This window comes from Apaloderma vittatum, unplaced genomic scaffold, assembly GCF_000703405.1.
Source record: "Apaloderma vittatum isolate BGI_N311 unplaced genomic scaffold, ASM70340v1 scaffold10894, whole genome shotgun sequence".
In the NCBI taxonomy this organism is placed as follows: Eukaryota; Metazoa; Chordata; class Aves; order Trogoniformes; family Trogonidae; genus Apaloderma; species Apaloderma vittatum.
Window position 1 is genome coordinate 59,831 of NW_009714370.1, and position 16,289 is coordinate 76,119.

The 16,289-nt window shown below is 36.5% G+C and overlaps 1 protein-coding gene across 1 annotated transcript in view; it reads left to right on the plus strand.

Moving 5' to 3' along the window:
• LOC104273407 (dystrophin-like) overlaps positions 1-14,716 on the plus strand; it is a gene marked incomplete at its 3' end in the record, with an annotated part of 54,815 nt that extends 40,099 nt beyond the window's left edge. The window contains exon 7 of the mRNA XM_009868742.1: positions 14,609-14,716. Coding sequence (XP_009867044.1) covers positions 14,609-14,716 — 108 coding nt within the window. The remainder of the gene's footprint in view (positions 1-14,608) is intronic.
• Between the last annotated feature and the right edge of the window lie 1,573 nt (positions 14,717-16,289).

Consider the following 16,289-nt stretch of genomic DNA (forward strand, 5'->3'; position numbering starts at 1 on the left):
ATCAATGCAGATATTTTTATGTCAGACTGTCTACTTTGAGATTACAGAAAGCTTATACAGTCTTGAGACTAGGCAGTATTTTGTGCTATATTTTCTAAATCTTTTTCTTTGGTAAGACTTTAAGTAAGATATGTTGCCATTTTAGAAAGTACCACTAACAATACTATTTAAAATACTAAAAAATATCAGTAACATTAAGTTGTGACAGTTTTAAGATCAGCCTTTGTAGATGACTATGTGTCATTTTCAGAATATTTTCACAGTGTGGTCTCTAAAATTGACATTGTAGTTTTCAGCACAGCTGGTGTAAAACTGAATGTTGTTGTCCTTATACAGAAAATTCTGGGCAGTGTTGAAGTCATGTAATGGTACGCTAACTGTAGAGGAGGGCAGTTTATAATTAAAATGTTCAACTCCTGCTGTGTGTTGTATATGCAAATGTTTTCTTTAAAATTTTGCCTAATCTACCTGGCACAACACAGGCAAAAATTTCAAGACATGGCCCATCTAGGCCATTCAGTTCTTGTGCTTGCAGTTACTTTATAAAACACAGATACTGCAATAACCATTAGATATGCGCCCCTTAGTTGCAGAACAAACATAGTATAAGTTATTGTTCTTGACCTAGAGCTTACAGTTTCAGTATTTATTTATATTCATTCATTATTTCTTTTGTACCTGGAGAATTATAGCAACATCCAAATCCTATGTTGTGGAAATTAATTCTTTAGGGTATGCCATTTTGTTTTGGAAGCCTCAAGTGCCTAGGCTGAAGACTCAATTAGGCTTTCTTTTCCATTTTCTCAGGTGTTCAAAGCTGGTTCTCTGTCATAGCTGTTTATTTTAAAACAAAATTAATGACATGTCTAATTAGCATTAATCAGTCTAGAAAAATAAGCTTAACTCTATGTTTGTAGATAGTATATTCATTGTGTTGGACGTTTTCGATTTCATCCCTCTGGTTTCTTGTAGTGATCTCTAGTGTTTTCTGTCCTTTTCCCCCAATACCCTCATTTATGACTTTTTGATCTGTAAAAAACAATGAGTTCTGTCCTGCTTATCTGACACATAGCTGATAATACAGTGCAATTTCAGCAGTGCAGTGTGGTTTTGGGTATTCAGAAGAAATAGAAGAATGTGTCTTCCCTAAAATAGCTTTATGTTTCTTTGTATATCCTAGCATTCCAGGTCCTTATCTCAAAACATCACATTTCAAATCCTGAATTGACTTTGTCTGTACTTTTGCCAGCCAAGGAGCTAAGATAACTGAATTTGGTTTGTATATGAGTTGTTGTAGATAGCTGCAATATATCCCTAAATCTGGCTAGGTCTACCTTTAAAAAGAAATGCTTTACATTTTTCTCATAAAGCTTTCATAATTTTATTCAGCTGTGAATGACATGTGAAAAATTGTCAGACCAATATGGTCTGGTGCAGAAATCATGCAGGCTTCCGCTTTTAAAAAGTCAATATCTAATCCTTTTTCTTCACCAGTGAACAGGAGGTCAGCTCACAGAGAATAAAGTTTCTGAAAGGCAGAGACAAAGCCACTTTTGTGATCACCACTTTTCTCTGTGTTTTCTTCTGTGGTCCCACATTGTTAGACTGTGCTTAGTAATTCCCACAGCTAATGGGATAAGCCTGCAATGCTTAACAGTGCTGGGTCATGCTGATAATTTTAGTTTTGCCAATGACACTCTACATAATTTTTCAAATTATTTTAACCACTTTGTGCTTGAATTTAGATATTTTTAGATAAGTATCCATTTATGGATCAAAAGGGGATGTGATGAATCTTAGTTAAATTAGAATGAAATTGTGTTGATCTGGTGTAAAACATAGTAGCCTTTTGATTTAATTGTAGTGCTGTAGTTTACATAGTCTAAGGGTCTGGCACATTCCCTGGAAAGGGACACAAACTATGAACTTATATTATTCAACACGTTTGCTGATAACATGGTTATATTTAAGGAAAACATGGATGTTGTGAAATCCACTTCTGTTAGTCTGTGAACCTATTCCAGAAAACAAATTGTAGGTTCCCGAACATAACATTTACATGCTGTTTTATGGTATTAGTGCTAATATTGCTCTGTAAAATAAGAGGCATGAGGCCGACTGGTGTGTTAGAACTTAAGCCATCGTGGGCCATTGGCTTTGTCTGCTCTGCCATCCCTCACAGCTGTACCCACTGAGCTTGCATAGCTCAGATATGCTTGTATGACCCAAGAGGAACATTTGTGCCATTTTGTGGCAGAAAAAAAACCCTTTATTGTACAGTTTATCAAAGAACATCCCAGGAAAGATGTAAAAGATGAAAGATTAAAAAGACAGATTTGTTGTTTTTAGAAAGCTAAACCTTTAGATGTGAATTGTCATTCATTCCTGATCCTTTTAGCTCTTTGGAGGAATAGTCCCAAAAAGAGGTATTCACAGTTGTACACAGAGTAGATTTCATGAGTCCTGAGCTATATTATTTACATGATCAGTATATTCACACAGCAATGCTACTCCTTAGAGATACTATATTTCTTTCTCATATTCAGACAGGCTCTAGTTTGTCAGAGATTTTTTATTATTATTACTGAATGAGCGTATAACTAACAGATGTTTGTTTTTGGCTCCATGTCTACATTCTTTGAAAGCTAGAGAATTAAATTGCTGACATTCAGACAACACTAATTCACATATCCAGGGAGCCTAATTTGCCATCCCTGAGATCCTGATTCCTGGTGTTCATGGGTTTAAAAACCATTTCAGTAACACAATGTAAGAATAGGCTGGGGAGTTTCAATAGTATGCTCCTGCTAAACATAATCACATTTTATAAACAGCTGCGTCATTACTGGTGTGATTCATCTCTAAGCTGTATACAGCTGTGTTTCCAGTTTCAATTAACAGTCTCTTAATTGCATATCCATCTCATGTTACTAATTTAGTTAATTTATTCATAATTAAGAGTATTCTATTTTTTACGAAGGTTTGTTGAGCTTAGTCCATCATAAAAAATAAAACCCCTAAGGCTGAGGGATTTTGATTCTTACAATAGCCACATCAGGACACACCTAGAAAAGAATATAAGGCACATTTTTTCTTTCCTCACTGTGGAATGAGAAACCTTTGGAAGGGTTTTACTTTGTGTTTGAAAGCAAATGACAGTACAAATATGCTTTTTTCTCTTCATTTTGTATTTCTTCTTTTTGACAAAAATATAAAGTAGTTATAGAGTTTAAACTGATACAGCAGGTTTTAATTTGTAAGAAGAAATGATAACACTAAAAAGGGTGTTACAAGAACAGAAATATGTAGGAGACACAAATCATCTTGCTTCATGTACTTTTGTCCTCTTAACATTTGTATTTTAGAATATAATGTATTTAAAATGACCTGTGTGATTAGGAACTGTTAGATAGCTTAAAAATTAGGCCTGAGACACAGTCAGGTGGAAGTCTTAGTAATATTGTTTATCTAAAAAAGTGTTTGCTTTTTAGAAAATATCTTTTGTATATTAGTAGAAGAATATTGTTTGCAAAATGGTTTAGAAATCCTAGAAACAAACCTTGTTGCAGTTCTCCACAATGTAATGACATTTTTCATTTGGCATTTTAGCAGGCTTGGTTACAACTCTACACTATTTTTTAAATACTAAGATACTGTCTTCTCCATTATGTTTACAAGCCGTACTGGGATATTCATTCTAGGAAATGCCTATAATATGAAAAAATTGTATGTATAAATGGTCCTCTTAAAAAAAAAAATAACAAAAGGAAGAAAAAAGAGAAAACTCATCCTTAGCATGAAGACTATTTTGATATTTCTGTGTTAGTTAGCAAGTGAGCAGAACATTGAAGATTCAGCAACCCTTTTTGCACAAGAAAAAAGGAGAGATACAGGACAGTCTTCTCTCTTTAAAAACAAAAAAAAATTTGTTAGTTTTTTGAGATAAATGACTGTCCCATTGCTATAATTTGAAGCAGAGGACTCTCTAAGATGTACAGAAAATATTGAAATAGTTTGCTCAATATGTCTCAAGCAGAGCTGCAGATTTTTAATGACAGCTGCCGAGTCCCTTCTAGCTGAAAATCACTGTTCTCTGCTGCTTTTTCCTTTAATCTTCCCCTTCCTCCAATCTCCTTGATGCTCTTTTTAGTTTCTCTCATTGCTCCTTTTCTCCTTAAAGCTTCATTTATCCCTATTCATCTAAGTTTCTCCTTGTCTGTCATACAGTCTACAATCATGCCACTACTTATTAAAAAAAGAAGAAAATCATTAAACAAACAAATAGAGAACACAGCTAGAAAATTTATCATCTAACATGAGAAGAGAAGAAAAGAAAGGGATAGAGAATGGAAAAGTGCAACATAACATGGAGGCGAGGCAGGCTTTTAGTCAGTTTTATGAATTACCACCTTTTCCCAGGGAATCTCATAAGATCGCAGTAAAAGATACAGCCATGCTTTAAGCAGACTTCTAAAGCTCTTCAAAGCAGACAGTCTCATAATTTTCTTTTCTTTTACTCATCATATATTAATGCTGGAATGTAATCTTCTGAAGATAATAAAAGTTTGAACCATTTCAGCCTTTTAGCTGCATACTCTGTGTATTTAGCAAATAGAATGACAGTTGCAGTGCTAACCTTGCTGTACAAATTCCAGGCTGCTCCACCTTTTTTGATTAAAATGGTGATTAGGGTTAAAGGAGATTATAGCAATTTGCCAGAGTCCTGTTGCGCTGCAAGCTCAAGGTAAGAGAGGGTGATTCAAGTGGCTGGAGAAAGATAGATTATCAGAGGTTGATCAGTCTTAAAGCTTCTACGGGTTTTTACAATCTTTGTTATTTGTGTACGGTCTCCAGATCATAGTGTGGTGAAAGGGAAATGCATTCATTTTCTGTACACAAAAAAAAAGTTAATAATTTTCTCTCTCCAAGGAGAGACGGCTCTTCAAAAGAGTGCATAGGCTTTTTAAATTTTATCTTATTAGTATCATACTCTGGGGGTTTGTTGTTTTTTCTTTTCCTTTTTCTTGCTCTGCAGAAAATGATAGGACAATTGTACTTTGTGCTTCAGATGCTAAGTTTAAATCCTGTGGAAGTCTACGTGCATGTAAACCTATATGCCTCAGAGCATTCTCATGAAAACCCTGGCTGCCCAAGGCTTGGACGGGCACACACTGCTGGATCAAACACTGCCTGGATGGTCAGGCCCAAAAAGTGATGGTGAATGGAGTTAAATCCAGTTGGTGGCCAGTCACAAGTGGTGTTCCCCAGTTTTGAGGCCAGTCCTGCTTACTATCTCTATCAGTGATCTTGAGGAGGAGATTGAGACCACTCTCAGTAAGTCTGCAAACACCACCAAGTTGGGTGGGAGTGTTGGTCTGCTTGAGGGTAGGAAGGCTCTTAACAGGGACTGGAGAGGCTGGAGCGATGGGTTGAGGTCAGTTGTACGAGATTCAACAAGGCCAAGTACTGGGTCCTGCACTTGTGTCACATGTAACACTACAGGCTTGGGGAAGAGTGGCTAGAAAGCTGCCCAGTGGAAAGGGACCTGGGGGTGTTGGTCAACAGCTGGCTGAACATGATCCAGCAGTGTGCCCAGGTGGCCAAGAAGGTCAACAGCATCCTGGCCTGTATCAGAAGGGATCAGGGAGGTGATTGTTCTCCTGTACTCGGCACTGGAGAGATGGCACCTAGAATCCTGTGTTGAGGTGCTGGAGCAAGTCCAAAGAAGGGCAACAAAGCTAGTGAAGGGTCTAGAGAACAAGTCTTAGGAGGAGCAGCTGAAGGACTTGGGCTTTTTCAGCCTGGAGAAAAGGAGGCTGAGGGGAGACCTTATCTCTCTCTACAACTTCCTGAAAGGAGGTTGTAGCAAGGTGAGTGTTGGTCTCTTCTCCCAAGTTACAACCAATAGGACAAGAGGAAATGGTGTCAGGTTATGCCAGGAAAAGTTTAGGTTAGATATTAGTAAATCTTCTACACTGAAAGGGTTATTGAAGACTGGAACAGGCTGTCCAGGGAAATGGTTGAATCACCATCCTTGGATGTATTTAAAAGCCATCTAGCTATGGTGCTTGGGCACATGGTTTAGAATTGGGCCTGACAGAGTTAGATAGTGGTTAGACTTGATCGTATAAGTCTTTTCCAAATTAAATGATTTTGCAGTTCTATATGAATTTGTATTTTAAAGAGAATTGTTCGTGACTTTCTTATTTGTCTAGAGAGATGCCTGAGCCACAAATTGGAAATAAAGATAATATCCAGATCTTGAATAATCTTCCTGCTTAAATTAAGCTTTTCAGATTAAGATGTTAGGTTCAGACTATTAAGAAGATCAGGCTTCAGTTTTGAACCCTTGATTTCATGACATTATACATGGGGTTCCTGTTCATGTTTTTCCCGGGGAAGGACTTTGTACATGCAGTATTAGGAAAAATTTGGTTGATTTTTATCTTCTGCAAACTTTTACTGACAAAGAAGGGAATAAACACCTGTCATGAAAATACTGGTACGTTTTTGTATGTTTCAGCTTTGTGTGTTTAACCTCAGAGAACAATTTTACTTTTTGTATACTCTCAGAACTCCTGAGGGACCCGGAGCAGAAGATATGTAGTTGTAGTCTGGATAGCATATGAGGACTGTATTACTGTGCTTGCAGTTGCTGCTGCTTAGAGAGTGAGCTGTTGAAATGGCCAGCTCCAAATATCAGTTCTGAATGCCCCATTGGTTTAGTCATCATTTGTTCTACTACACCGTATGTCTGTTTTAATAGAGAAACTAGTGACTTCTACAATAAATATTAGTCTTGAACTGTACTTCAGTTGATTTTCTTTTTTTTTTCCCTTGGAAAGAGTAACTCTTCAAAGACTGCTCTCTCATTCTAAGTAATGCAATAATAGCCCTCCCGGCTATCTGGACATGTCTTTCTCTGGATGAGCCAATCCCTAAAATGTTTATGTTTAACCTTTCCTTGTTATGTACAAGTGCAGTGATTTTGTGTCACTCTCATGTGGGAGGTAGATCTCCATTTAAATGACGACTAAACCAGCCCAGCCTGGGCCTGACCAAGAAAGAAATCAGTCTGGAAGGGGAGAGGGGTCATTTAGGCCACTAGAAGATCAGAGATATTCCAGTTATGAAAAAGCAATTTGCCCCTCTGATAGGGTGCCCACAACTGGTCCTGAATGTAAGTGCGAGTGCTGTGTGCCCTACCTGTGCTGGTCCTGCTTATTTCAATGCAGGCACATAAAAACTCAGCAGGATTTATCTCCCTGTTTCCTGGTCATGTCAATGCATTATCCTTCACTTGCGGAAAATCTTCAGAGGTTCTTGGCCTGTTATACTCAATAAATAAGTCTGTGCAGATTTGAAAACCTAGAGGGTTTTGTGAGTGCTGTTCTCCCACTCTGAGGATTGTATAAATCCCATTAAAGTAGCAGCTTCTCAAAATACTTCAGCGGGTTTTGGTTGTGTCGTGGGTGCTTTTTTTTCGCCCAATATTCAGATGCAGAAGTGAATTTCTAGAATTTTAATTATGTCTATATCAGATGAGCTGCAGAAATGTAAAAGGGTTTGGGGTGAGATTTAATTTTAGATAGCAGCTTAATTAACTGCATTTGTAAAAACTAGTGCAACTTTAATTAAATATCTTTACATTAATTTAGTTATTTAATTGAAAATTTATTGGGATAGTCCTTACAATTTATAACTCTTCCTGTTTGAGGATTTTAAATAACAGATCATAGTAATAATTAAAAAAACCCAGCACCTGTATTTAAGCTTTTGCTAGATTTCTACCATCTTTTTTCAAATAGCAGAAAAGGATTTTTTTTCTTTTAAATGCTTCTTTTGGTTTATGGATTTGATAACATCGGACATCTGAATCTCAGCCCATTAATGATGATAGAAGTATTTTTCTTTTCTCATACATGTTGGGGTTGGTTTTGTTTTATCCTGTGTCAGCTTTTGTCCTGTTTTCAATGTTATGTCAACGCCGGCTTGGGCTACTACAAAACTACCACTTTCTAGAGACTTTCCAGGGCAGAGGTGTGTTTGGGTTAGCTGTGATGCACAGCTAAAGCTGTTCTGAGTCCTGTGTCTGCAAGATCCTGTGTTGTCAGAAGTGTAAGAGCTAGGGGAGCAGGTCGGTAGGGAGAACAAGGGCCTGAGACACTTCAAATCCTTTTGCAGTCTTTCACAGGAGCCCCTGCATTGCCAGCACAGCACGGAGCTTCTCTGCAGTTCCCCACTCTGCTCTGAGACATGTCGAGGGTCAAAGAGAGGCGGGAGCGATACGCACCATTAGAGTAGGATGTGCGACTGTTTAAATGAAACCCCATACCGTGTGTCCACCTAATAATATGAAAGGTAACCATTTCTTTTTAGTTAGGCTGCATCTACCCAAAGCAGAAATATATAAAATATATTCTGTACTAAACATTTGTCACGGGTTACGGCTGGGCCGGCCACTAACATGGACAGACGCTCTCTATCCCCCTCTTCCTCCCACAAATGAGAAGGAAAAGGGAATGAGGCAGAGAGACTTATGGGTTAGAGAAGAAAAACTAGAACAGCTTTAATGAAACAATAGTGGAAATAATAGTGAAATTATAAAGAACTATATACAACTATATTTATTAGCCCAATATCGAACCCAACTCCCTCCTCCCATATCAATCCCCACTGATGCTGGAGAGCAGGAGGCACTGGGGAAGCCCCAGGCTCAGCGGCAGAGGAAAGCTGGATACAGGCAGCTGGATTCAGGAACCCAGGATCTGGATCAAAAGCAGGAGATTGGATGGAGTCCTCCCTGGACACCAGCCATTGCAGAAAAGGGAGGAATTGCAATTAATTCCAGCTTGCCTTCTATTTCTGAACCAATGTCAATGATCACCATCTTCAGTGATATAGCACTCAGAATTTCCAGTAGGATATGCTTTCGTCTAGTTGAAATTATTTCCACTGCCCTACATTTCCCTTACAATTGAAAAGTGAATTCCATTGATACTTTGCCAAAGGGACTGTTCATAATAATTTTCTTTTCCTTCCCAACACCTATTGCATGCATCAGTTGCATAAATGATAATTTGAAGCCTTTTTAGCACAGCTGGAAATTTTCATTGATTCTTTTCATCTGAGCATCATTCATTAGAGTTCCTTCATCTTTTTGTCTGCAGTGCACTTTATCTACAGAATGATGGGTTCTGTACAACAAAATAGAACAAAATGTACAAGGACTTTCAAGTCCTTCCAGTGCCATATCTGTCAGGTTATAAATTTGAGACAGAGCAAACAACTCCATTTGCTTGCCTTCCTTGAGGTACCTATTTATCTTAATTTATTCCTTACTGACAGAAACTATGAGAAGTTGCATTTGATTGTTCCAAGCATTCTTCCTGTAATTTGCGTTACTACTACCATTCCAAATGTGCTTTAAAGTATATACTTATACAAATATAGGCTGGCATTTAGAAAGGTTCAGATTTGCTTTTCAATACACATGTGAATATTATTGTCCGTGTCCCACAACTTCACCCTTTCCATCAGGATAACTACATGTAGATACAGAACTTTTACGGAATAAAGCAGGTTTGACATCAAGACCCACAGTGCTTTTTCAGGAATTTTGTAATTAAATGTTTTGTAGAAACTGAAAGTGGTATTGGGAGAGAACAACTAAGCTTTTTTTAAAAAAATACTGTAAATATTTAAGTTTAAAGACTGGAAAATATCTAAGTGAAACCACATATAGCTTTTTAAAATAGTATTGCTTCCTGTTTCATTTTTTCTCAATATTTTAGTTTTATGTCCCAGGAAATGTAACCGTATTTTCTGGCCAGCTTTGCTGCTACAAATACAGAAGTGGTGTGTGAGTGCTTAACATGCATAATATAAATAGTTGATACTGTCAAATAAAATATCTGAAATAAAGTAGTTATTGTAAGTAAAAAGAAAAAAGTTTTCTTGGAACTGTTGGAGTGAAATTTAACTATTAGTCATACTTTCAGTTATATAGTTTTGCAAACAGCAAAAGACTAATTTAGCAGAATTCAGCAAGAACACTTCCTTCTAAAATGGTCAACATCTCAGAGTTACTTTTTATTTGGGGAGCATTACCTGATTTCTTTCACCTAATTAACAGATGGGATTTCTTGCCTAAATAGTTGATTTAGGGTAAATAGTGGATATTCTCTTGTGCTGTTTTATTTGCTGTCATCGAAATGATTTATTTCTGGTACAGCAGGTTGTTTGAAGTGAAGTTTGATTGTCATGTATTCTTAAATTCTTCTGGGAAATAAACAGTAAGAGAGCAAGTAATCTTCGATGAAGGCGCAGTGTAATATGTAGAACAGAAAGTCGGGTAGGACGTAAGGTTTATGAACGCGTGAGATGTTTTTCTCAATGGTAGGATAATAAACCAAAACAACTTGTTCAAAAGAAAGTCTGAAGTAATGAACAACATCATTATGACCTCAACCTACTCGGTCAACTTTTAAGATGGGTGGTGCTGCTGCTGCTAGGATGGTTGCTGTAGTTTCAGTGTCTCTGATAGCTGATGTAATGTCTGCAGGCTATAAAATTACAAATCCAGAAACTGGCGTCGATTGTGCTCCTTCTTAATATAATATGCTCTTACTTTAAATGCCGTTTGGTCTAACAAAGAGTCAATTCACATTCAAATATTTTGTATTACCTGATTGGTATAGAACATATCTAGACAGTAATAATAATTGTATCTTTTACACTAATATTCTGAGGGACTTCATGTCTTCTATACTGTGTTTATCAAGAATGTTTATTCTAAGTAATTTTATAGTCACTCATTATTAATTATTGTACTAAAGTCCATCTTTCAGCTCTTTTGAAACAATAAGTTCATAGTGTATGAAATACATTTTTTTTTAGAACATAATTTCCACTCTTCCTAATGTTCTCTAGTTTATGTATTCTGGTAATGCAAGGAAACCTGTAAACAGATCATTTGGTCTGCATTTATAGAGTAGAATTCTTAAAGATTAAGGCTAGGACATCTTGAATAGACATAATATGGCTAACATGAATCTATTAGGGAAGAAACGTTAGCTGCCAGTATAGGAGTTGGAGAATGGTTTTCCAATTAATAAGAAAATTCCACTTCTGTTGTTAAACAATTTCAAGTGCTTGTAACAGTGACAGAAAACTGGCAAGCAAAATAGGTTTGCTGATGTAGGAGTCAAGATTAGTAATGGATTTTCTCAAGGGAACAATATTTGAAAATGTCCAAGGATTCATTTTAAAACTTTTAAAACTAGAAAAAAAAAAGGTTATATTAAGATTACGTCTTTAGGCAGACTAACATAAATTTGAAGGCACTTCTCACATTTCCAGTGTTCTTGATTCTATCTTGAACCATAATGCAGACACAAATGAGTGATTCTAACTCTTTAAACGCAGCTTACTTCTGTAGCTTTAGAGGATTTAGTCATGACTATGTACTGTAAAAGTGCACAGTCAGTGATGCTGAACTTTTACTAGGTCAAAGACAGGAGAAAATGTTGCTCTTGGACTGAATTAGTTCTCTGGAAGCGAATTTGCCCATGTCTCCTTAACTCAATGTATTAAAATTTGTGCAGCTGGATGTGAAAAACACAAAACCTCAAATACAACTTACTGCTTTAAAAGTTTTTTCACCAGTTATTTTCCAGAAGGCCTTCACAGGTCTTCGGGCTATTCAGATTTTTGCTAGTTAGAAAATGGCTTCACAAGAATAATTTGGAGTTTCTGGTAGTGTTAGTGAAGCAAACACAGCTTAATTTTATTTTTTCTCTTACTAATGTTCTGTCCTTTTTAGATACTGTTCTGTACTTAAGCAGACCAACTTTTTAAAAAGTTTTCTAACCATACTCAGAATAATTTTAAGTTCTGGGATGATTTTGGAATGAAAGAAGTTGTTGTATGTGTATACTCCCATGTATATGTTTATGCACACATATTAAAACAAATTTTCTGACAACATGGGAAACAAAAATATGTTTGGGAGCTGACAAGCAGGTGTGTCATTCATTCTTGCAGTACTAGATTATCACAACTGACAAACAGATGACTGGAAATATCTTTCAAATTATTTTAAATTCAACAAGTGCTTCTGTATAGACTTTGAAGGTCTTACCAATTTCAGTGGAAGGTATTTCAGATTACCACAAAAAGAAACCACAAGTTGCCATGATTTTTATTTCTAAGCAGTAAATTTTTTAAGAAGTGTAACCTCTATGTTGCTGTCATAACAGGGATTCTCACACTTTTTTTCAGCTTTACTTTTGGCCACATTTTAAAGAAAGCAGGGGAGAAGCTGGCTTGGTATGAGATGGTGCAGGCAGTGCATTTTTGTGATCTGAAGGTTATAGAAGCATAGGATGTTTTGAATTGGAAGGGACCTTCAACGGTTTTCTAGTCCAACCCCCCTGCAATGAGCAGGGACATCTTTAACTGGATCAGGTTGCTCAGAGCCCTTTCCAGTCTGACCTTGAATGTTTCTAGGGATGGAGAGGATGACTGCTAGGGAAGAAAGATGGAAAACACAGAAGGTTAGAGAATAAAAAATAGATAAACAAACTTTGAAGTATAACTTAAAAGATGCAGAATGTGACAGTGTGAAGCAAAGGACAGGTGCCCAAGCAGAAACTAATAGGAAATCAACAGTGGCGAGTAGGGGAAGAAGAATGGGAAGATGAGGTGAGGGAACTTCTTGTTGACATTGAAAGAGAGAATCACAGCAGAAAGGATATGTCTTTTTGTTAACTCTTCTACACATTGCTTTTCCAAATTTACCTTTCAAATTTATCCAACATATTTTGAATTTAGGATGCTTTACTCACATGAGCCTATAAAGTTGTATTTTTCCTTTACCAGATTCTACACCTTTCAGATACATGATCCTACTAGTTGTTCTCTCATGTAATAAACATTACCAGTACAAGATCTGTACTTCTCATTTCTCAGCTGTTGTTTTTTCCTCCTTTTTCCTCCCTAATTGTCATCATTGTTTTCCCGTGTACAAGACAAATGTTAATATGAGAGTGTAATGGCATGGGCTGCTGAACTAGAAATCATTGATAGAGTAGATGTCCTTAGGAAAATGCCATGGAATGGTGTACAAGGACATATATTTCAAAATCAAATGCAACCTCAGTTTTATTGTGGATATTTTTCTGTAAAATACATGTAGCCTTAGAAATTTTGCCCGTGTGGGTTTCCTAACAGATTTTTCAACCTCACTGCTCCCTGTTCAGTTCACCAACTCTTCTATTAGTTTCTCAAACTGTAGTTTTGAAAGTTCACTTTGGGATTTGTAGCTACCTTACAGCCTCATGTCTGCCACTGCTGGCAACCCTAAAGGATAAAAATTACTCAGTCAAAAGCAATTACACATCATCAGAGAGGAATCTGACTTCTGCAGCCAGAAAGCAGTTACAGACGTATAACTGTAGGCCAGCATTTCTATTCCAGCAGCATGTAATCAAAGCACTTGTTTGTTCAGAGGAATCTTGCTGCATGGTGGAGTTACTGACTGAATACACTGTCTAAATAATGCCTTCTGTCTTAGGTCTAGCTTTATTTTTTTCCCCGAGACTGTGGAGGAAGACTATGGAGGTTGTGAAAACAACCTATCAGGGTAGAAAAAAAAAGGACATAATAGGATCTGCAGAAAGCAGAGAGAGTGATTTCTAATGGGAGAAAGAGAGGGAAAAGAATAACCTTCCTACAATGAGGTTTTAATTTTTTTTAACAGATATATTTTAAAAGGCGTAAAAAAATTGGTAAGTAAGTGAGTGATATTAAAAGACAAATGGAACAAGTAAACCAAAAATGGACTGACAAAAATGTCAGGTTTATAGTCATGTGTTTATTATAACAGAAACAATTTCATCTACATAGTACTAAAACAAGAACTGTCATTATTGATTCTAAATGGACAGAAGAGTTTCAGAGCTAAATGAATCTAGACTCCACATCCACAATTTTCTTCCTTGGGATTTTCATTAAGTAAAAAAATTAAGTATGACCACAAGAAATAACCCAGTTAAATCTTATTATTTTCCATTTGTAAGCCTCTGCTAGTGAGTTAATAATTTCTAAATAAATTTACACGAGATTCAGTGCTGCATGAAATTCCTTTGCATGTCTCATTCAGATGTATAAATTCATTGCAGCAAATAGTATATCGAACAAAAATGATTTTTATTTGATATAATTTGTCATAAAGCTTACATAAACTTATTTCTGCCTTCAGATTTCTTTAGAAATCCTAGCCATTCTGATAGATTGTGGTGGGTTGAACTTGGCTGGATGCCAGGTGCTTATCAAGCTGCTCTATCACTCCCCCTGCTCAGCTAGTCAGAGAAGAGAAAATAAAACAAAATATTTGTGGGTTGAGATAAGGATAGGGAGATCACTCACATTTTACCATCACAGGCAAAACATACTCTACTTGACGAAAAAAAGAAAATTATTACCAATGAAATCAGAGTAAGATAATGAGAAATAAAACCAATCTTAAAAAACACCATCTTCCCACCACCTCTCCCTTCTCGTGCTTAACTTTACTCCTGATTTTTCTCTACCTCCTTCCTACCAGTGGCGAGGGGAACACGGAATGGGGGTTGTGGTCAGTTCATCACACATAGTTTCAGCGACTGAGGAGGAGGACTCCTCACACTCTGTGCTTGGAATTGACCCTATTCAGGTGCGTAACCTTGCACTTGGCCGTGTCAGTGAAGCATTAATGAAATTCTGTATAAAATATAGGTTGTCTGAACTTGTAGCTTTAAAGGAAACAGCAGTTTCATTGTCAGTTTACTGATAGCCCACCCTTATTTTTTAAACTGTACGCATGGTTTTAAGATGCTCTTTCAGTGATTTTTAAGAGTAGGTTATAGAAATAATGAAGACTTTTCATAGAGATCACTCAAGTTTTATGAGTTATAAGAAAGGTTTTACTTACTTTTGTCTGGTGAAATCCTGTCTTAACCAAGCCCTTCATAATAAAGTCTTTCATAAACTGATTTTTTCAAGAGAATGCTTTATTTCCTTTATTTGCCTAGCTTGAAGGCCATGCGTCAACTTGTCACAGTGTTAACAATAGCTTGTAAGTTAGACATTCAGAAAGGGTTTCTGACTTAGTAAATTAAAGTTCTGTAATTGCCAATTAAACTGCCTGTCAGTGTGTTATATGGTGCCACTATACAGATACTGCAATTTCAGCTTTTGAGGCTGGCTTCTGGCTCTGTTGGAAATCTCATCTTTGCTTTTCTCCTATTATTACTCGTTACACAAACAGTTGCATTGCACTCCCTGTCAGTGGCACTTCACCTCAAGTTCCCCATCTTTCTTGCTGTCGTAATTCTCCAAGATAACTTCTGTTCTTCTAATCTTAGAATTTCCCAGTTCTCTGCTCTTAGAAACAAATGACTAATAAGGCAAACCTAAAAAGAAATAAATTATTTACTTGTGGAAAAAAAAAAAGTGATAAAATACAGATAGCTGTGAAAATAATGTGGTAGATTTAAGAGAGTTTTTAATGCATTCAATAATAAACAACAAAAGTATTTTGCAAAATGTAACTTACTATCTGGAGGTTAAAGTGATTTTTCATATTTGAAGCTTTGCAGACGACAAATGCATTTTAACAACTCTGCCACGACATTTATGCTTCAGAGTTTGTTACATTCAGATTTAAACTGGTATGCAAAAAGATATGTTTAATGTTTACAGTAATATAAAGTCTGTGAAATGGCAATAGTCAGTGCAGACCAGTTAGTTTTCCAGGAAACACAAAATATCGTAGCTTTAATTCTTTTGCCTCCTGCAGGGCTGCAGCTTCGAGCTTTGTTCCACTGGGACAGATGAACCCTCCCTCTACTCATGGGAGGATCTGAATGTGTGAAGTGGATAGATCTGGGGACTGAACAAACCCGTTTTCAGAGATTTTAGATTCATCTAAGACCTTTACAGATTGACAGTGTTAAATAGAGCATTCAGCTTTGAAAAGAGAGGGCTAAGGTTTAAGAAGGAAACTGCATGTAATGTTACTGGAATTACTTGAACAAAACTTATGGAACTTACCAAATGCACTATATGATAATGGTTTTTTTTCTGACACACAAAAAGTGATGGTTTTCTTGAATGCATGTATATGCTGTGATCCTTTATGAAGGTATAACTCAACCTTCACCATATACCATCCCACATTCTCCAAAATTGTGTGGTATAACATCATTATTTTTGTTATTATTATCATTATTTATTATTATTATTAT